The sequence below is a fragment of the Patagioenas fasciata genome, chromosome 10, assembly GCF_037038585.1.
Source record: "Patagioenas fasciata isolate bPatFas1 chromosome 10, bPatFas1.hap1, whole genome shotgun sequence".
Taxonomy (NCBI): Eukaryota; Metazoa; Chordata; class Aves; order Columbiformes; family Columbidae; genus Patagioenas; species Patagioenas fasciata.
Window position 1 is genome coordinate 17,497,388 of NC_092529.1, and position 22,636 is coordinate 17,520,023.

The 22,636-nt window shown below is 38.3% G+C and overlaps 1 protein-coding gene across 4 annotated transcripts in view; it reads left to right on the plus strand.

Moving 5' to 3' along the window:
• TAFA4 (TAFA chemokine like family member 4) overlaps nucleotides 1–22,636 on the plus strand; it is a 78,940-nt gene that overhangs the window by 46,816 nt on the left and 9,488 nt on the right. For all 4 annotated transcript variants that reach the window (XM_071813245.1, XM_065845837.2, XM_071813246.1 and 1 more), the window contains exon 4: nucleotides 16,486–16,641. In XM_071813245.1, coding sequence (XP_071669346.1) covers nucleotides 16,486–16,641 — 156 coding nt within the window. The remainder of the gene's footprint in view (nucleotides 1–16,485; nucleotides 16,642–22,636) is intronic.

Consider the following 22,636-nt stretch of genomic DNA (forward strand, 5'->3'; position numbering starts at 1 on the left):
CTGGTGGGACCACGAATGGTTACCTTTCCCTCATTTCTCTCTTTTTGATTGGATGTGGGAGATTGCAAAAGTGAGTTTCTCCTCCTTTTGTTTAGAAACTATCCTTACGTTTTAAAGCGGTTTGACTTCTTTTTCCTTGTTTTCAGTGGCTTAGTGAAGGCTGTTTTCTCCACTGTCTTAGCTGGAGGAAAAGGCTGAATATTAGTGTGACATGTCATCCATGGTCTGAAGAGTGAGAAGAACAAATAGCACCTAAGATTTGTGACTTGAATGGTAAATGATGGGGGTTTTTATATTCCTAAAATTAAATTTTGGAAACCAGCAAAATAGCCCATCATCAAGGGTGTTGTCAACTATGCAACTGACTTACATGGATCTGTTTTTCCATTGATGCCAACAAAGTCAGTGGGTCTGACTTTTTTATTACCTGTGCCTTTATGCAGTCGCTGCCCTGGTATAAATGCTGTCATTTGGACACTAGAAAGCAGCTGTAAACCTCTGTTCCTTATTGCTCCCCTGTAACTTTGTGCTATGATGCAGCTCAGCATGCAGATTTTTGAGTAAGGAGAGGCAATAGTTTTCAACATAAACAAGTCTGCTGGGTCACTTTAACCTCCTTCAGTCTCTGTGTTAAATAATTAAAATAAACTAGGTAGTGTTTAACTATACTTATTTAGAGACTTACTGGAGGAGCTTATTAGTTCAATATCCTAACTCAGTGTCTTAAACCTTTCTGAGCTCCAGGATCCCTTATTAAATATTTAGTGCATATTGCTGAAAAAGTCAAGATTTGCTTTGTTTTTTAGAGGCAATTGCTATTCTCAAAATTCTTTTAGCATTTAAAATACTGGCCATTTATGAATAGTACTTTTCTCAAGTTGTCATTCCTTACCACCAAGGGGTATTTTTCATTTGCACTGGTTTAATAGTACCCCAGGAATTAATACTTGCAGAAGGCTCTGCCGTGCATCCCTGCTGGATTATATAGAACCACCTCAAATACCTTTTTAAGCAATTTGTTTGACAGCAGCTCCTTCGGATAGAAAGAAGATGTATGTCAGCTGCTGACTGTGGCTTGGAGACGTCAATATTTCTCCCCTTCTGTTTCCAAAACTGTCAAAATGAAATTAGTTAATTGGCAAGTATTTTTGTGTAGTTGCTGTGGGATAGTAATTATTGGTGACAAGGGCTGCTGGATGTGCACTAACACAGTACAGCAAAACCTAAAATTTGAAAAAATAAGGCATTATCCTGCACTCCTATTATGACTAATCATTTTGCCATAGACTGACTTGTTATAAATTCAAACCTTCAAGTTCAAAGTCTTGCCAGGAGAGAGAAGATTTTGCTTTGTATGCACTGGAGTTTTATAAGACTTGCTATATAGCTGAGCAAAGGCAGCTTAGTGGATTACAATAGCATCAGTGGTATCTCTTGTCTCTAGGGTAATGAGTCATGAGCAAAGCAAAGACCTGCAGGAAGGGATTTTGTTTCTGTGGAGTCTCTATCAGATGATACTGTATAACAAACAAATAACAAATTGTTTCACTGAGTCCCTTCTCATTTTGCCTAATTACCTGTCTTGGTTCAGTACTGATGAAGATAAGGCATAAGCCACATCGTATTTACTTTTACACCCAAGGACTGATTGCTTGCTAAAAGAAGCCAGACTGAAGTTGGAGACTGGTCACTCCTTGCTACAGGTTCTATAAAGATTTTAATTCAGGACTTTCTGTGTTGTTCCACATTCTGAGGTGGCAGGTGCAAGAAGGAGTCCCTGTTCAGCTTCGCTAAAAGCATTGGCTTTGTAGTGTGAAGGGCAAGCCATTTACAGAATCCTGCAAAGAAAGATGTTTTCCATTTCCAACAGGAAGCCTCCATAAATTGTCTGCATGCCTTAAAACATAAAGTATCTAATAATCCACATCTTTCCAAATGCTTAAAATTACTTCAAAAAAACAACAAAGGATAATGTGGTGGAGTGGAGGCATCTCAAATTTTTCATACAGGCTCTATTCATCCCAGCAATTGCCATCATTTCTCATCTGAAATGTACCTGTTCTTTAAGCAGCGAACCCTGATCAGTCCTAACACTGTTCTCACTAACAGGAGGAAGAACATGTGAGAAATAATTTTTAAAAAGGTAGTCCCAATTTTGACAAGATACTTCATGCACAAATAAGTTTGGTGTTCTTTTCATTGTAGTATTTTCATGCCTCCTGGGGTCCAGATTAACAGACTTTTCCTCCTCTCTGCTGGATTTTTTTACTGACATTTGATTGGCATGTAAAAAGTTCATTTAAAACAAAAAATCCCTCTGGTTTAAACTGAAAGGAACATTAAAATAGGTAGAAATCTATTCTCTCTTACCAGTTTTCAGTTTTGTGTTTTTCTTTTTTTTTTTTTTTCAATAACAATGTATTACCCAAGTTCCTGATAATATGTCAATGATTTTAAATAAATAAAAAAAGGAGACATGAGTTTTCAAGAGGCTGCACCTTTAAATTTCAGAGTGCAAAACACATTCCTGCAGGAGATAGAGGATGCTGTTTTTTTCTAGTCCGTTGAAAGTAGCTGTCAAGTTTGTTGCCAAATAACATGTCTGACTTCATGTCTAATAGTTAGCAAAATTTAATGAGTACAAACCGAAAAATGCAATAGTTCACAGTAGGAGGGTAGCTGAGTTCTTTTTTGACACACCCTATTGTTAATTTCTTTGTGAAAGATACCTATAGGCGGCCACTCAGTGTTCAATGCCTCGCCTGTGTTACAGAATGAATGTGAGGCCAGGGCACCTTGGAAACGCATCCACTCCAGCTCACAGTCTGAATAATTTCAAGAGGTGGGGAAAAGGGCATCTTTTGTAGCTGACAAGAGGGCGTTGGTGGTCTGAGATTTTTATTATTGATATTTAAGGTACTTGATATTTAAGATACTTACACCTGAAGCCAAGGAAGAGAGTGAAATTTATACTAAATGCAGCAATTCAGTCCTTCAGGTGCCTAACTGTTGCAATCAGTTAGGAAGCTGTGCTTGAAAATCTCTCCAAGCTTTTCTGCTGGGAATCAGCTGCCAGCTGGGATCACCAAAGCACTGTGCTGTGGCCCGAGTGGGCTCTGTGGAGAGGTAGCAGAGAAGTCCTTGTGACACCTATCACACTTTTTCCACCCCTGGCCAGCGCAGAACGCATGGCTCAGGGACTCTCTTCATGGATGTGAACTTCCTTGGAGTTGCCATGGTACTTGAGGGAATCACCTTTGCCTACATCATTGTGATTGTTTGGTTGTTCAGGCCTTGTCCTCAGAATGTATTAGAGCTAAAAGAATGCCCAAGGAAAAGGTGATGTTGAAGTGTGTTATTTAGCCACCCCATGTAAGTACTGGGAACAGATGTATGTTCTGGTGCTTCCCTGTTTTTTTAGTGAACTTGCATGCCAGATTTCCTTCACTAAAAATAGGATATTTTAAGTGAAATGCCAAGTGTTCTTGAAGGTCATATCCAAAGGTCTAAGTTTCTCTGGTGCTGTGCCTTGTAAACCAACACTTTGTGTAGCGTGGAGTTAGGGATATCCTATATGTCACAAGCTTAACTTTTAAATATGTTGATTATCAAGCTTGCTATGTAGTTTCAAGTTGTTGTGATTAGAGATAGATCATTAGTTTTCAGCTTCTCAGAGCACAGAATACTTGGAACTTGGTAGTAGAAAACCTGCTTTCCCGTTTATAAGTGAACTCTTTTGGGGTTATGTTGTTGAAGACAGATATCTTCTCAGCTAAGGCCACTTCTAACGTGTACATATTTATGATAACCTTAGGCCATCTGCCACAAATTTCGGAATGAATAAAAATATTAATCCTAGATGCAGCCTTCCTTATCACAGCCAGTGATTTACAGCAGAATGGATGTTTTACCCTATTTTATTCTTTTAAACCCAATAACAAATTTGTACTAGAATCTTTTACATCTTCCACCCCCTTTGAGTCTCCATTAACCTTTGCCCAAAAATAAAAGGAAATTTTGCCTTACCTACTGAACAGCTGTTTTTACCTTCTCAGGAGCAGCTTCTTGGAGATTTCAGTCAAAATTTCCCCTCATTTTATATGTAATACATAAGTAAAATGTAAATGACTTGGTTAGAAGTATTTAAACAGGAAGCTTGCAGGTACTAAATCATATATAGAGTGACAAAACGACTTTTGAAAAGCTGTTTATTTGTCATCACATTTATGCTGAATAATGTCATGCCTGTTGACTAAAAGTTCGTAATATTTTTAAAAGCAAACCTCAGATTTTTATCAAGGCAAAAATGTAGTTTTTCTTATATTGTAAAATTCAGACTATTTCACTAAAAAGTTACAGTGTGGCACTTAAGCATGTGAATTATTTTCCTTAAATGTTCTGTTTGCCAAGGAAGAATTAAACTGGACTAGCTGGAACTGTTCGTTTGCTGACAATTGAGTTCTCTTCATGGAAGTGATAGTGCAGAAAAAAAATGTGTTAATTATATTGTTTAGTCTCAAATGATTTGGTCTGCTTGCTCCAAAGGTGTATCGTCACTATAAAGATAGTCTTGTAATTTCTTGTTCTCAAAAGAGGCGCTTGTAAATAATCACAAGATGCAATCACATGAGAATAGGAAGCCTCAACGGATTAGTAATGAGATACAGAGCCTTTCACCTCAAGGTCATTGTTTCTAATCCAGATCTGCTTGGTAGTCTGTGGAGATGCCATCAGACAGGTGGTTAATGTGAAATTAGTTGGAGATCTCAGGGTTGTTAGAAAGTTCATGGCCACCTAAGAAAAATTGCTGTGGCTGTGTTTTTCTTTCTGACTGTGTCTTTGTCTTGCAGGAGACAGAGTTTTTGCTGTTTCCTTGCACTGAGTCAACTGGGTAAGAGAATTGTGATTCTGGCCAGTTTTGCTGCTGCTGAGAAGTACCTGCTGGGCAGCAAGGCAGCAGAGTGGTCCATGTTCAAGGGGGGAGGCTGTTTGAACAGCGTGAGGGAGGCATTCCAACCACACACAATCTCCCAGGAAGCTCTGAAAATAACAGGAGTTGAGCAGATGTGAATGGAGAAGTCTTTCTCCATGGCTAATCCAGCCAGTGGGCAAGTGTGTTGTGTAGACTATGAAGGACTTCGCTGCTCATTATTGACAGTAGCACTGAGGCAGTTGTCTCTGATTCCTACTGTTGTGATTCACCACAGGATTAAAATGACCTTTTCTTGGCTTCTCAGGACCTTCAAGCAAAGGGTCTTGCAAAGGAATCTGCTTTGTAGAACATTGTGGGCAATGCCTGTTGGCCCTTCCCACCTTGTTTCTGGTGGGAGACTGAGTTAAAGGAAGTACCAGAGGGACTGTGGGTGTGTGACGTTTGTTATCATCCTGAGTCAAGGCATGTTCTGATATCAAGAAATACCAATGACATGAGCGGAAACTGTTTTCTAATGAGGTGAAGTCAACACAGATTTTAAAGGTAAAAAGAAATGGTATAACTGTTGATTTGACATTTTTTTTTGGGAGAATAAGATCAGAAGAAACATTTTAAAAGTTTCTTAGTACACACTCTAAGAGGAAAAATCTAACTGTTTTAATTAAAGTACCATCTTTGTGGAAGTATAGTGGAACTAATGACGACTCTACCAGGTCACCTTTAATCTTATTCAGACAGGGGTGACAGTGGAGCATTGCTGTTAAAGTCGATGGCTCTTGGGGGAGTCTCACCAGCATTGTGGAAGTTAATGGCATCCCCTCTCCTGCCACCTATAACTGCTCCATTATCCTTGACAGTAGCCACCAAATTTGCACAGTTTTAACAGGAACATCTGCTTCTCTCCCCTGGTTGTTTCCTTCACATCTGCAGTGGTTGTGACAGGGCACGTGCTCTTCTTCATTTACTCTCATTGCTCTGACCTTTCCTGAGCTCAGTTTTATGCTCTGCCTCCTTAATGACTGTTCTAATTCATCTCTGTGTTTGCTGATAGTCTCATTAGGGCCAAGGGAAAATTCAACAGGTGAGGAAGCCTGTTGCTTTCTGATAAGAATAAAAGTTTGTCAAATCTGACAATCTAGCTGGGATACTTTAAAAAGAGCATTTCACTACCTTGTTTGTGTAACTTACCAAATTGTGACAAGTGTTCCTGCTAAAAAGGGCAGCCCCTCTCTTCTGTAGTGAATGCACTATTTCCCCTTTTCTGGCTGACCAGTTTTTTTTTTTCCAAGATCTAGAAAGATATCCAGGTATCTTCCTGCTATTTCAACATCTCATTTCCATTGATTTCAAATAGATTCCATTGCCATCATAAGAACTGGACACTACAGGCCATTGGAAATCTGAGACTTCTCCTTCAATTCTACCTCCTTTGAGCCTCCAATCCAAATATGCTTTGTCAAGTGTCCTGCGACTAAGTCAGTGACTGTCTTGCTACCTATAGATGTAGGAAAGTGCTGTTATTGCAGCTGCTACATCACAAAATAAATGGGTTCAATTATCAAGGAGCAAATTTCCATCTCATGGTAGAAAAAACCCTTCCAAAAACAATAATCTTCAAGATTCAAGAGCCGCCTTAGTCCTTTGAGTGATGACAATGAGACTTGAATATGATTCAAGGATTACACTGTCAGACTTTCTCCCAGAGTTGTAGTTTCTTTCTGTCAAAGCTAAGACATGGTGTGGATGGAGACTTTTGATGTTACTCTCCAGTCTATTCCTGTTGTACAGGTTACAGGATACAGTGGCTTCTATACCATTTTAAAGTTATATTTTAATTTTTCATTTTAAGCTGGATGTCTTAATTAAAATTGAAAATCTACCTAATAATTATAAAGGACTGTCCATTTTAATAAGTTTGCAAGAAGTTCTTGGATGCTTGGAAGGGAACCTGTGGAACAGGGAAAAAATTTCTTAACATCTAGTTCCTCCATTTTGGAGAAGGGTCTGTTAACAGTATATTTTTACTGATTCTTATGATAACCCTTTTCATAGCAACTCACATTATTAGCCTGGTGAAATTTCATCATTGTTGCTAGTTGCCAAATGACAAAAGTCAAATTTGGATAGAACAAGCAGTATACTGACTGCAAAAAAGGCATTTGCTGCACATGATTATAGGGTTAATAATATAAATAACATGTAGGAAATATGGTGGAAGATCAGTATAGGATATATGTTGTGGCAGCACCCATTTGTGCATGCACCTAGTGATTGGGCAGTCTCCGGATTTGTGTCTCCAAACGGCACTTCTCTGGGATTTTCTTGGGTTACATCCTGCAACTGAGATGTCAAAACTTGAGATTTGCACCTTTATTCTTAGGTAAAGAAGATGAAAAGTAAAAGTTGAGAGGCCCAAGAGATCTGCAGAACCTTGAAAAGAAAAGAAGTATTAATGGCGAAGCTTTGAAAAACAGTCATCAGCATGAGACAGGAAATGTGCAGACCCTCAAAACTACTGAATTCTAATCCTTTAAATTATTGTTCTATTGTAAGCAGTGTAAGTCAGAGTCATGAATTATAGTGTGGCCCTATGGGAAAATTGTTATCAGAATCTGATTATCATTTTATTCAATTGTAACTATAATTTATATTGTTGTCTCTTTCGCTGTTATGGTGTAGCATAAGATGGTGGGCACTCTGCAGGGATATTTTTTCTATATAAGAAAAAAAATAGTTCAATAATACTGACAAAAGAAGTCTATTGGCATTCTGGAAAAGAGACTTATGCTTTGCGCTTACAGCTATAATAGTTAAAATACCTTAAGTTCAATTAGCTGTTCAGCCAGGTTGGATACAATCTGCACATGCTGAAACCATTTAGAAGTCCTAATGCCACTCAGAATTAAAAATACATTTGTGCAATTTAGTTTTATGACCTGTTATTGCTTAACTGGCAGCTGGATCTTACACTTGGACTGCTGTGATGCTTTCTTTGTCCATTCCACCGGAATAAACCCAAGATTACCGTTACAGCTACATAAAATCTGATATAAAACGAGGCAAACTGAAAATAATTAATCAGCGGTGATCAAGACATAGGGGCCTTTCCAGAGATTAAAGACCAGCTGAGGAGCTGATGGCCCGGTGCCCAGTGCATTAACTGATCTGATTGCTTGTAGCGTTCCTCAAAATTCCATTTACCTGATTTGACTATCGCATGAAAATTTCATCTCAATTCAGCAATGAAATGTATCGTTCAAATTCAGTTTTATCCACTGGTCTCTTTTTTTTTTTTTTTTTCCCCCCAAAAGACAGTTCTTCTAGTAGCAACAAATTCTGCTGCATGATCTTAATAAACAGAGAGCAAGTAATAGAGATTCACTACCAAAGTCAGACTGTCAGACAGGGACAACTAGAAAAGCTGTTGTAAACTATGCTGTTTAATAATAACAGTTATGTCTGGACCTTTTATGTGCAGATTCTCAAATGAGGGTTAACTAATGAATAATTATCCATTTGCCTACCTTTAGCTGCTAAATTCAGGCACAGTCCTATTGCTTCAGTGTCCCATAAAAGTAATTTCATTAAAGGAGGGAAACACATCTTTACATTGTAAAAATAACCAGAGAAACAGAAGTTCTTCGTACCTTCTAAATTTGAGCTTTTTTGAATATTGAAATGGAGCAGACTGCAAGTTCCCTTAGTTGCCCTCCTCACTTTTACTTGGACATGAGAGTGAAGATTCAGTTTTCACTTTAAATGAAGAAAATGCTTATTTCCCAGACTTCTACTTTGTTTTTTGGCAATTGCTATTTGCTTAAGCTGTAGAGCCTGATGACTAAGCTGACAATTGCTCTTCCATATCCTCTAAATAAATTTCATACTTGTCTGATGAATGACCTTGAACTGGGTTAAAAATACCTAGATTATAAACGTTTGTTTTACACAGCTAAGCCCTGAATGGTCATTTGATATTTCAGGTGATGGAGGAATGCTTGGAAGGACACAAGTTTTTCTTTCCCAAAGTTTAGGATAAATATTAAAGGCACTTCTGGCATGCCAGGAATGAGAAGTAATAAATTGTATGAGTACAGTACTGAATTTGGAAATGGTGAGCAGCTGCAAACAGCAGCGGGATGCTGGGGACAGCGAGTTTACCTGGGCTTACCTGGGCTCCAGTGTTTATCTGCACTGCTGATGGTTTGGTTCTGCCATCTATGAAGAGCTAGTTATGAATGTGGATGGGATGATCCTTCCCAGTTTGCAGTCCCAGATATGATACTTTTACTTTCCTATGGCAAGAGTGACCTTGTTTTTAGAGGTCACCAGCCCTCACGATTGGGGCAGAAAATTTGATTTTTCTTACAAAGTGGTGAATAACCAGAAGCCTGACCTATACAGATGTATGTGTACCTGCTTTCTTCAGGCAAGCAGAAATCTCTCTAGGGAACTAGTTTCATTCTTTTTCCTTTTCTGTTATGATAAATTTGTGAAGGAAAGAACAAATGAGAGGAAAAGAGTGGCCTGCATGTAATAGTGAGAGTGAATGTTAATGGGACATGTGGGAAATACTTCTATATTACAGAGCACAATGCTGCTCATTTGCTACATGATATGATGGAAAACCGAATTGCTCCCTTGTATTTTCTTCTCTGCCTCACCTGAAATAGCCACACAGTAGAACGTTTCCCCCAGGAAATGATTAGCAGTACTTTACTCCAAGGTACTTTATGAAGTTTTATGCTTTAGATTTCATCTGTACAACTGATGTGTGTGCTTGAACCAGGATGAATGTTACTGCTTGGCAGAAAGGCAGTCCTTACTGATTAACTTCAGCATAGCACCTCAGCAGGTCGGGAGGCTCAGGTTTTAATTTGTTTTTGCTTCCAGGTCACTCTTCATCCACCTTTTCGTTTGCAGCAACTTTTCCATCCTACCTCCCCCATTTACAGCACTTACTATTGTCTCAGCTATTTTAATTTATCGACCACTCAAATGTAATGCTTCGTTCCTTGGAGAAGTCTCAGTGCTTGTGTCTGATCTAAGGTCACCTATGCTACTTATTTCTGGGAACTTTAATCTCCATATGGATGTGACCTATGACACTGGTCAAAGAATTCACTGTATTACATGATTCACTCCAGCTGTGTCAGCATGTTCTTCTACCTGCACTGAAAGGTTATGCTTTTGATTTCATTAACTTTTTGGGTCTCATTTTCAGGATTTGAGGTCACTCACCTTTTATTTTTTTTTTTCAAACACACATCTAGATTTACTGTACCCCTAAGTTTCCTCTCAAATTACTTGCTTGTTTTGAGAGTTGTTGTTTTCTTCGAGTGTCACTTCATACTCAAAACAAGTTGAAGTGGTTCAGTGCTGGTTCCTTGGTTATCCGGTTAAAATGCTGATTGTGATTTTTGCACATGTCATACTACTGCCTTCCCCAACTGATGAAGCTCAGATATTGTGGCTGGAACCAAGGCTGCAATTTTATGGGTCGTGACAAACTCTTTGGTTGGAAACCTGCACATGTTGTGAGCGGCAACATCAGTTCCTTCATCTGAGTGATCGCTATGTTTTTGTGTTCTAGCTTTGTTACTGATGTTAGCTCTAGTAATCACAAAACCACTATGTATTTGAGGAATGTGAGAGTAATGGACGGCAAACTGGATTCCTCGCTCCCTTTTTTGTGTGCGTGCTCCATCTTACTTTGCCTATTATCATGGGCAGGTGATTATGGGAAGCTATATTTTGTCTATTTTGAAGTTGCCTTTTGTGGCAATTCTATGTCTGAAAAGTCCCTTACTGCCAACAAATGAAAAGGTGAAACTGGACTGATTTGTGCATGCAGAGACAATTTATGAGAGTATATGTATATAAATACTGTAGATCCTTCAGGAAGGAGAGCATCTAAGTCAAGCCCTTTTGACATGAATCTGAAATTATTATGAAAAAATCCAGTGGGTGATGGAAAGGTAGTAGAGAAAAGCTCTGGTGAAATTTTCAGCCTAGAAACTAGTGTGCTAATTTTACATTCCAGGTGACTTTTAGCTTCTTCTCCTGAAAAGAGTTGTCATCTTTAGAAATCACCTTTCTTCCCTTTCCCCCCAAAAAACATCCCATAAGCTGGAAATGTTCTCATAAATATGTTTGATAAAAAGTGTGAAAAATAGCAAATGTTATTTCCTTTAATATATATATTTTTCTATGAATATTTGCCTCTTGGTGTGTGCTTCTGTGGGTTCATACATTTGTAAGCAAGTGCCAGTGTGAGCTGAAGGTGGAACAGATGATGAAGTGGCACCAAGGTTTTTATAGTGCTTTCCTCTTCCAAACAGCATCCGTGCTGACTTCTAAACTTGTTTCTCTTACTCTTGTCTGCAGTATTAGGTTCCATAACTATTCATCTCTTTGTTGACAGACATCCTCTTACCTTTTAAATAAATGATGTAGTTGATTTTGTTCGGGCCAAGCTTTCTCGTTTTGAGGCTTACTGAAGAATGTGCTGAGCCGGGGTCACACTGTCCTACTGTCTAGTTGTGCTGTTCTCTGCAGTACTAGTTGCTTTCTTCATCAAAGAGGGCAGCTTATGAATCAGAGATAGAAACTCCTCTTAAATGTGTCTTTTCCATATGTTTCTTAGCTAAGACATTAGAAAAAGAGGAGGTTATTCAGGATTTCTGATAAAGGCGTGCTGCCTGCATGTATATTGTATCGAAAGAGTACTCCTTGGAAGTGATTAGAATTAGTCACAGAGATGAAATGGATGTGAACAGAATTGGCTAGCAACCTTCTGAACGCCGCCTTCTTTCTTTGATATTTTCCTTGTAGTTTTGAAGCACATCACTATGATGTTTGATATTTTATTAACAATAATTGTATTTCTCTCTTTTCATTTGAGAATTTCAAAGAGTCTTAGAAGCATTAATTGCATATCTACCCCCTGACTTCTATGAAGAAAGTGAAAATAAGGTCTTGTCAAATATGTTAGTTGAAAAAAATGTATTAAATTGAGAATAAACAGTTCAGTCAACTCTACTCACAACACTTGTGTTGGCTTGTAATGTGCAAACCTAATAACTTTCTAGTTTGTACTTGTTGTTCAGAGATGATGACTGCCTTCTCTGAAAACTGTAAGGGCTGCCTGACAGTTCCACACACTCTACCATCTTCTGGGCTGGAAAGCCCACAGGTAACAAAGGGTCACAGACCCTTCATGTAGCCAGTCCATGAGGCCATTAGGAGACATTCTGGCGGTGGGCACCTGAAGGTTGTTATTACCTGTACGTGTCTCATTACGAAAGGCAGCAAAATTTGTAGCAGGGTAGGTGCTGGAGATTGTTTCCATTAGCGAGCCCTATCCTCGTAGGTCTGTACCCTGTATGGAGAGACAGAGAAAGTGTCCTTAGTGAACTTGAACAGCATTAGTATTTCTAGGGAAGCTAAGCTGTAAAGAAATCGGGATCTGGAGAGCAACACAAATGCCAAACTCCTGATCAGAGGTAGCACAGAGCCCCGTCTTTTCAACATTCATCCTCTGTCCCACACAGTGCTGGGCTGGCAGACGTCCCCTCTTCAGCCTGCGGGAGGTGTTCCGCCACAGGAGCCATTCTCTGGTACTGTTCCTGATAAAATGTACCTGTCCTTGGAGAGATTTCTTATTTAAATGTGAAGATGTAACAGAATTTTAACTGCAAATATTGACAGCCCTTAGGTTTCAGATCTGAATAGGCTCACAGGTGAAGAGATATGAATTTATGGGCTTTTTAGAAGTGAGCCCAAAGGGGCTTTGCCCTCCAGAGCCTGGCTTTCTCCCTCTCTCTCATTGCATTTCTCCCTAAAATGGATCTCCTGACATGTCTGACATAGAATTCACTTACTGTGATCCTCATGCCTTAGAAATTCTTCAGTCCCTGCTCGTCTAATGGCTTGGCTTCCTGAGAATCTCTTGATTATAAAATATTTTAAGACTGTTAGTGAGGTTTTTCTATCATTATGCTCTCAGCTGTACCTTAAATGTACTTTAAACCTGAGATGAAGGTTTATCTAGCACAAGATGGAGATTAAAATGTGCAGGAAAGTATTGTTATATTCTTCATTCGTGCTGCTTTTGAGTGCCTGAATGTAGATACAACAGGTTTCGGTAGATCTAGGAAGAGACTGAGTTGATGGTTAGGTTTTGAGATATTCTGTGAGTTTCCTTAAATCTGAAAGCCACTCTGCAAACTGAGTGCTTGTCCTCTAGATTGCTGAACACCGACAAAAATGGGATAGAAAGCGAGCGTGTTAACACTTAACATTTATTCAGCACCTGTTCACAGATGTGTCTGAATATTAAGAAGAAATGCGTATGGTGTTCAACAGAATAAAAAGTGTTAAGATGTGCATGAACAAGCAGGAGGAAATATAGATGTGACTACATAGGAGGAGAAAGACTATTACAAGGGCAATCCAATTAATGCAAATGATGCATGCAGATGGCTCTGGCTTTTTAGTACCTCTCACTGTTCAACTTGGTAAGAGCTGTGCATGAGGGATGGGAGGAGAGCGCTGTCTGCCTTCACATGGTAGCAACACTTTCCAGCCTTAGTGTCCTACCCCTATCAGCAGACGGAGAGGGGACATCTCCTCTTACTTGCCTGTGTAGCTGTGGAGCATGAATAAGTGTACAGTAAAACAGCTACTAAATCAGAGGATGCATTCATGAGGTGACTTAAATTTGCCTTCTGCAAACATCTGTGTGCCTGTTGACTCCTGGCACTTCAGGCGAGCAGTGTCACTGCTTTAGAATTCAAACAAGATAATTGAAAGTCGCCCCAGGTTTTTTGGGCTGCATGCTCAGGGCCAACCTGTTTGATTTATTTTGGTATTGACTTAACAGGACTGTTCACCTAAAGGAAACAGGATTTGAGCTGGAAAATAGACATTCTTTCAGCTACATATTGATTGTTGGAGCTGGATCTAGTCCATCCTTATGATGTACCTTCTGAAAAAATGGCTTCTACTCTTATCTTGGCATCTGATGTCTGGTGAATAATGGCTTTAATTAAAAAAAAGACCTTGCTGCTTGGTCTTTCATATAAGATACATACCAAACTCAAGTATGTGGCCTGAGCGGATCCAAGTTTTTGCTTTTTGTCCCTCCCTTATAAAATCTCCTCCTCAGGAGACAGTGCGGACTGTGACCTGGCTCTCCTGAATTTTGTTGTTGACTCCAGCGAATGCAGGACCACCACTGTAGGAAACCAATGGAAAATTTCCCTGTTTACTCAGAGGGTTTTGACATGGGCTGTAGATCTAATAAATCAATATACTCTCTTAATTTAACAACCTAATTTTACAAAAGCTTTTCTGTCAGAACCCCTGGCCATCTGCTTATTATCCCTAAACATTGTCATGAGAGGTATAGAAAAATACTTTCGAATGAGGTGGCATGGCCAATTTCATTTATCTCTTTGTGTATTTATTCTCCAGATTGACTAACAGAGAAGCTACTGGCATACAAGTTGGTAGCTGTTTTCATTTTTTCATGTTTATTATGATATGGATATTAGGTACTCGCATGAAAATTCACAATCTGTCAATAAACTTATTACAGTAGCTATGTAAGATACCTTTATGCTGTCTTGAGCATTTTTCCAACTTTCTGTAAAATACATTATGCATTTTTATGCTGTAGCATACTTTCCTTAAAAGTACAGTGTAGCTTTTTCATCAGAAAAAAGCCCCAAACCACCTCTCTGTATTTAATTTCTCTTTACATGTTGAGTACACAAATAGAAGACTAAATTTCCTTTCCAAGATTGCATATACATAATTTCTTGTCCATTGAGGCTGTTGTGAGTAAAAATTTGGCAACAAAAGTCAGTGCTTGAAATACTCATGAAACCAAACCACACAGAGCAAAAGAACATTGCCAATCCAACCTTTTGAAAAGTTATATATATATATATATACACACATATACATATATTTGAATACTCTCCTTTTTTTTGAATCCACTTAAAAGCCTAGGTTGCATTGTTAACTCTTTTGAAGGTTAAGATATCCCACTTAATTAACTCATAAATATTTCTGCCAAAAAATACAGTGATCTTAATTGCTCAGTATGTTTTAATCTATAAGGATGTAAGCCTGGCTATATTGCATCAGACCAAGATGTTCTCTCTTTCAAAATCCCATGTCTGGTATTATTAACAGGTAATGGGAGAAAACAAGCAAACACACAGAAAACAAACAAACATAAAAAAACCCCACCACCCACTCAACGACAACAACAAAACCAAACAACCCCCAAAAGATCCCAAACAAAACAGGGCAAGCATCAAGTGAGCATAAAACAGGAGAATCTTGGGGGATTGTCTGATGAGTGATCTCCTTTTTGCTTTCCCTTCTTTAGTCAGCTGTACCTTTTGATATTACCCACATATACGCCAATATCTGTACTGTGTTCTATTGTCATAGAAGGAGCTGTTCTGCTTTGATGGTGAATATTTTTATTATTCTCAGCATTGTTTCTTTGTCTAGCTCACTTATTAAAAACACCCACCCTGTTCTCTAGTGCTATTAATTTACAAGGTGCTTTACAAACATAGATAAGAGCCATCCAAGGCTCTACTCTAAATAAGATGAGACAAATGCAAGATGAAACACTTGAAGGCTATTCAGGCAAGTGAGGATGCAGAAATGATTTATGCAAACAGGAGAGGGGTTTTGTGAAGCGAGGTTGCTGAGAAAGGGTTTTAGGCAGCACAGAGAATAAGTTTGGCAAAGGAAGAAAAGGTTCAGGTGCAAAGAGCAGTGGAACTAAGGTGTGAAGGCAGGAGCGAGGGAGGGAGAGGAAGGGCAAAATAAACTCAGATAAACGGGACAGTGAATTGTGAGGAAAGGAACTTGAGAACAATATTGTTCCTCTATTGAGGAACAATAGAATGTAATTTTTATCACAGGTTTCTTCAAAATGAACTGGTAAGGAACTCAAGAAATGCAGATAGTTTGGTTTGATTTTGGGGTTCTTTTGATAAAACTTCACTAAGACAGCTTTTCAGTCTATTTTTTCTTAGTATACCTGCAGTGATAGGTATAGCAACCAGTGCTTACATGTTTTTATGTTAGAAAGTTTCCCTACTATTTAAAATAAGTTTCTCTTGCATTAAATATTATCCTGTCCATCATGTCCATTTGTGAAGGGAAAGAATTAAATGTAAAATCTAATGCAAGACAGGAAGCCAAAGGAAGGAGGAGTGTGGTCTGTCTCTGCACGTCTCTTTGTCTAATCCATCTAATTGGCTACTCCAATCTCCCTTTCTCCCTATATAAAAGCCAGGAAAAATAAATTGAAAATTTGACTTGTTGAACTAATCTTTATTAGTAAGAATAGGATAAACTTGGTGAATAAGTCAGATCCTACAAGATAGTTTGCCCCTTCATCTTCCTGGGGTTTAAACTAACATTTGAGATATTCAGTATCTTGTAGGACTGTATGAACTGGCTTTTTCTTTACGCACTGATGTTTTGTTTTGCTCTTTGCTGCTTATCTCTGCAATTATTAGGCCAGCACCAAGTCAAACAAGGGACATGTGAAGTTGTGGCAGTGCATCGTTGCTGCAATAAGAACCGGATTGAAGAACGATCGCAAACAGTCAAGTGCTCCTGTTTCCCAGGGCAGGTGGCTGGCACGACAAGGGCTCAGCCCTCATGCGTGGAAGGTAAGCAATCTCCTGCTCACTCATGGTTCATTAAGATTGTTTGAGAAGTTTAGTCTCCTTGATTGTTTGACTTCCCACTGCCTCAAAAGCGTAATCCTTCCTTTTGTTAATTTTGGAAACATCTCTGTGCATTGATGATAATGAGCCTGTGCATAAGTCTAGGTGTAATTAATCCTCTTAATATATGTACTTGTCCATTTCGTGCCTGTGCCAACAAAACTTCCTAATTTTTGCACACAAGAATTCTCCTTTAAAATTATTATGAAAACATCATAAGCTGAGAAACTAAAATTTATGGTATTAACCCTTCCAGTTGTCTTTAAACTTGAGTAAGAAGTCGCTAGATAATAAATGCAGCCCTAGGACTTGGCATGCAGATAGTGCTGGGATATCTGATTTTGAGAGTTGTTCTCTAGATGAATGTTTCACTGGTTTATGTGCCTAGTGGTCTCTTATGCTGAGCATCAGTACTATAATGGTGCCCTGTGTCTATTCAGTTTTGTGTTTTGTAACCCCAAATACATCAGAGTTGGGAGAGCAGAACAAGCTGCACAGGACACAGGGTCTGAGCTACATCACCTATCTGATGAAGGAAAAATGCGGTACAATTGCCTTAGTCCATCGCCTTCCTCGGTAGATGTTGAAATCCTCACAGAGCTCAACATTGCCATCCTTGTGCTTTTAGCAGTACAATTCATTTGAAATTAAAGCAAGCAAATTGACCAAACATTCTGAGGTTGTATAAAACTTGCTTCCCTGTGGTTCAGTCTGCACCTCACTTTCACCATTTTTCTCTGTCTTACTAGCAGCTGAGAAACTCTGGCTTAGCCGTCTTCCTTTGACACCAGCAACCTCTTCCCTGAGCAGTCTGTTCCCTGGAGAGGCTGCTGCTCTTGTTGTTAATTTAAACAAGTTGGGTATTTTTATTTGCTTGTTTGTTTCAAGGAAAAGTCTAGAAGTTACCAGATCCCTCATTACATTAATTCATAAGCAAGAGCCTTCTGTTTCCATTCTTTTTCTCACAAAATTGCAACCATTACAAATTTAATATGAAACAAGAGCTTCAAAATCAAATTTTGAATTTACCATTCAGAGATATTTGATTTTAAACGTAAACTCGTCGTTTTTTTTAAACCTATTATCTGTTCTGAGAACATCTTATTTAACAATGATTTTGTTCCTGAATTACAAGGAATGAAAATAATAAGCATGAAAAAAACCCCAAACTATGTTGTGTAATTCGTTAAGTAGTTTTCTTGTCAAATCAGAAGTGTCTTGTGTATCTTTAGGTGACACATCAAACAACAGAAATGTTTTTGCATAGAGTTGATAATAAAAGTTAGGCATTGTTTTAAACTTGCTTAAGGACTGCAAAGGTGACACTTATTCCGTGAGAGAAAGATATAAACACATGATACCATAGAAGCTTAGTTCAGTCAATGCAAATAGTTGCTGAAAGAATTTAGTAGCTGTTTTTTCTTCAAGTATAGCTGACATTAAATGCAACAAAATACTATGAATGTAAGATTTAGGTTTCTAAAGTGGAAGCCTTTGATATTCCCCCTCACCCCTTAGGGTAATGCTTTAGCTTGCTTTGCTTATTTTTGCAAGCATCTGGGACTACAGGCAGAGTCATTCAGTTGCTGTAGCATGGAAGCTGTAACTATCCGTCCTTAGCCTCAGGATTGGATGTGTTTTCTCCTACTCTATACATATCCTTCAGCAGGCTTCTACACTGTGGAAGCCAGAAATCGTTTGTGTCTTGAATTTGCTTATTTCAATCTGAGACAGATATTTCGTTTTCTTTTCCAGCACCTATTTACTGAATGCAGAGCTGTTTCATTTGCCTATGTTTTGCCCTGAGCTTAAAGGGAAGGACTTGCCCAAAGCACAGAGTTACCTTTCTAACCCAAAGAAAAAGAATTATAGAAAATTGGCTTGTAGTAATCTTTTAAAGTATTTTCTTTGATCTTCATACCTTATCCAGTAGTATTTATCATTTACACTAGGGCATCAATTGTCTCTGTGCTGTTGGTCATGCATGGCATGTAGGTTGCTACCTGTAGTTCCTACCTCAAATCATAGAATAAGCAAATCCAAATCCCTGCTCCTTGCAGGACTACGTAGACTAAATTATACGACTAAGAGCATCCTCCAGACGCCCCTTGAATGTTGACAGGCTTGGTGCCATGACCACTTCCCTGGGGATCCTGTTCCAGAGACTGATCACCCTTAAATTACTTATGTGATAAACTGTCTTTGCACTAAGTAAGAAAACAAAGTAGTTCACAGTCATGAGCATGTGTCCATAAAGTACCACTCACTTGTTGCGTCAGACTACATAATTTTTTGTCTTACACAGGGAGATGCTTTTACATATTAGAATTCCTGGTAAAATTAGCTTAGTGCTTAGTATTTTTGATGACAAATATATTTAAGTGTGTTCTATTTGGATTTAGAAAATATGTTCTGTTAGGATTTTAGCCTTCTACACCCACTTAAAAGGAAAACAATTCTGTGCAAGTCATGATGGAAAACAATAGTAAATAAGATGAAGTCAATCTCTCTTATGTTGACATTGCCTGTGATTATTTTAGGGTTTGCATCCTTCACCTGTTCTTGGGCAGCACCAAAAAGACTATTGGAGCAAAGCACATTGGATTGTTTTTCATATTCTATGCAGAGTAGCAGCCTTTATAAAACTATTGGAATGTAATTATGTTTTCCTTTCCTGACCAAAAAAAATGGATGGCTATATAATTAAGTCATTACGTTTAATTTTGTCAAGATCTGCATGATGGTTTTACAAAAGTCTGCTGCTGCTTGCTATTTTTAAATGAAGGTCTGATTTCTCTTTTTGTGTTAACAAACCAGGAAGCAATGAATTGATTTGAGGTTCCCTTTAGGCCAGGCAAGCATATCACTCGTCATAGACTTTAGATGCTCCATGAGATATTAAGACTGTTGCAAGAAATAGATTCTCACAGAATATGGAAGACTGCAAAGGTCTGGGGCTTTAGCAAAGTCCAGACAAACTGTACTTCCCATTCTGTTCTGGATTTGAACTTGTCATTTGAGCAGCTTTTTGCTATAACTTCTTTGGATTTTTTTTTTCAAGTAAGTTGTAATAAAATTAAAATAAGCTTTTCTCATTTGAAATTTATACATCTGGTTTTAGTATTTTACAGGTTTTTAATTTAGTTGGGTATTTTTCTGTAGTTTTAACAGTCTTGCAGCATATGGGTTGTCTGACCTAGATCCCACGGGGTTTCAGTGACAGCTTGTTTGTTAATTTGAGTGGGGGTAGAACCTAGTTCATCAGAGCTCCTTGTTGATGACTGCTGGGTATTGTGCCCTTTTGTATATATAGGCCATGAAATAGGCTTATAAAGCCCATCATAATGTTTTTTAGGATACATAGACCAGCTGGATACTTACATTTGAAATAGGTTGACAGATGCTAAAGAATTTTACACAAGGTCAGGTTTAAAGCAGCAGTTTATTGAAGTAGCACTATATGTTAAGGCTAAGCCCTGCTCAAATAAGTAGTGAATACATATACCAGTGTTGACAGCTACCAACATTTCAGGAAGGCCCCTATTTGAGCCAAGTCAAAATGGAGGTTTGCATAATTACATTCAGACATACACCCACACATAGAAATGACATCTTTTCTCATGTGCTAAGGAGAAAACCAGGTACGTGAGTGTTACAGAAGAAATGATAGATATCCAGGTGAGTTCCAAAGAAAAGATGCTGAAGTGGTGCAGAAAGGGAAGTAAAAGCTAGTTGAACCTTGCAAATACAAAAGTGAAAGTCTTAAGTGCCTTGATTGCTGCACATTGGTCGTTTTTCATGTTGTGCAGCAATACTTCATGTGTTGTGGGGCCTCACTGACAGATATAGAGTACTTTGCATTTCTACAGTGTCTTTCATCTTGAAAGCTCTGAATAGTGGTAGTAGAAGTCAAAGTATAATACTTAATTTAAAAAGAAGAATATGAAGGTGAAAATCAATGTTTGCTGTAGACCAAGAAGTTCCTAGTATTTTTACAAGCATAGTAAAATCACTTGTCATAGCCTAGATGAGAGCACAGGGGAAGAACTCTTTGGGTCAGGGTATTTTTTATCCTTTGCCCATGATAACACATACTTAATTACGTTTGGGATGCATCCAACAATAAACTCTGTCATTTGTGTGTTTGAACTTAGTTGTGAAAGCTATTGACAAGCATTTGCAAACAAAAAAAGCAAGACTAGCTCTTCTGTATACACATACAACTAATTTTCCTGGGAGTTATTTGAGCCTCCAAGCACAGGCCCATCTGATACTTTGAGAAATGTTGCTGTAGATAAATTGAGCCACTAAACTCAGAAAAAAACAGAGTATATGAAAGAAAGACAATATTTAAATATGCAGAGAAGACATCCCACACACCCTGCACACTCTAGACAGAGTTGTAGCTATACTGTTTGATTGCAGCTATAGAAAATTTTGCATAGCAAAGGTCAACTTGTTCTTCAGTCGATGACTAAATTACATTTAAAGTAGTCATGAGATTTTGTTTATACCCATTTTCTTTATGGAAATAAACATTCTTGAGTAATTACCTCCAGATTGTCTAACAGCTACTGCCAAGAAGATAAAACATTAATAATGTTTTATTTATTTATTTATTTTCTGTAGAGTAGCTATCTTAGCTAAGTGCATTAAATGCCTCTAAGTAAACCATCACTAGCCATCTTCCATCCAGGCTGTTCTATTAGTCCTAGAATTTGTGAGGAGGAAACACTCAGATTGGAAAGAGAGTGAATGGGACTAAAGAATTGTTTGAGAATTTTCTGTAGGGCCAAAGAGCCACAGTGAAGAAAAAAGACAACTTTGGCTGAAAGCCCATCTAGGTTACAGACTGAAGGGAAAAGAACGTATAGAAACAAGAAAACAAAAGTCAATACATGAGAAATAGATAAAAGAAGAAACAGCTGAGAAGATTTCCCTCCCACTGTTTTTGAATGGATTTCAGAATACTTGAGAATTCAAAAAGATGCTAATGCTGTGTCAGTATTCAAAGGATAAAAGGAAATATACAGTAGAATGAATAGTGTACTGAAAATTTATATGGAAGAAAGCTTAATCCAGCTGAGTGGTAAAGAAGTTTGTATTTGTCCAGACTAAAGGCAGTATGAATGTGCTTGTTCAAGTAGAATACACAGAAATACTTTAAAAAAAAAAAAAAAAAACAAACTATTGGTGTGAAATACTGACATTTTTACTGCTGAGGCAGAGCTGCATCACAGTTCTCCTTTCGGTGCACAAGAGGGTGGGGAGGTCCTTTATAACTAATTGTTAACTAAAGAAGGTGCTAACCAACATCAACTGAGATTTAACTTTTTGTTTTTTTTAATTGTGACCCTGGGTAGTTTAGAGTCCTGTCCAGCTGGTTAATAGATCTCTGCTCAGTTGTAATTCAAAATGTATTGCAGAATACTTGGGTTATTCTAGAAGAGCACTAGTATTGTGCCAATTTTGAGTGTGTAGGCAGCATGGTAGATACTTAGGGACAAGTGATGCTGATCTCAATCCTCTGTGAGTAACTGAGAAGCTGATATGGTATCCGATTAACAAGGAATTCCTGGAGTGCAGATCACAAGAGTTTATGTGGCTTTCTGAAAAGAAATTTGCCAGACACAACTGATTTCACTTGCTGAGGAGTTTTTTAGGACTAATACAGATAGTTTCTGGGTTTAATATGGGTAAGCCTAGGTATTCCAAGTTACCTTGGAAGATAATGTAGAATTCATTCAGCTAGATATTTGGTTACTAAATACATTTGAGGATTTAAGTCTTATTTTTTTGCAAGCTATTTAATTTTGAACATACGCCTCTGTGGGCACTGCTCAGTGTCAGTTACCCAGCCTACCACAAAACCACATCTCTCCCCAGAGTCACCAGTAAGAAGTGGTAGTCAATGGCACATTCCTACTGGGATTTGAGA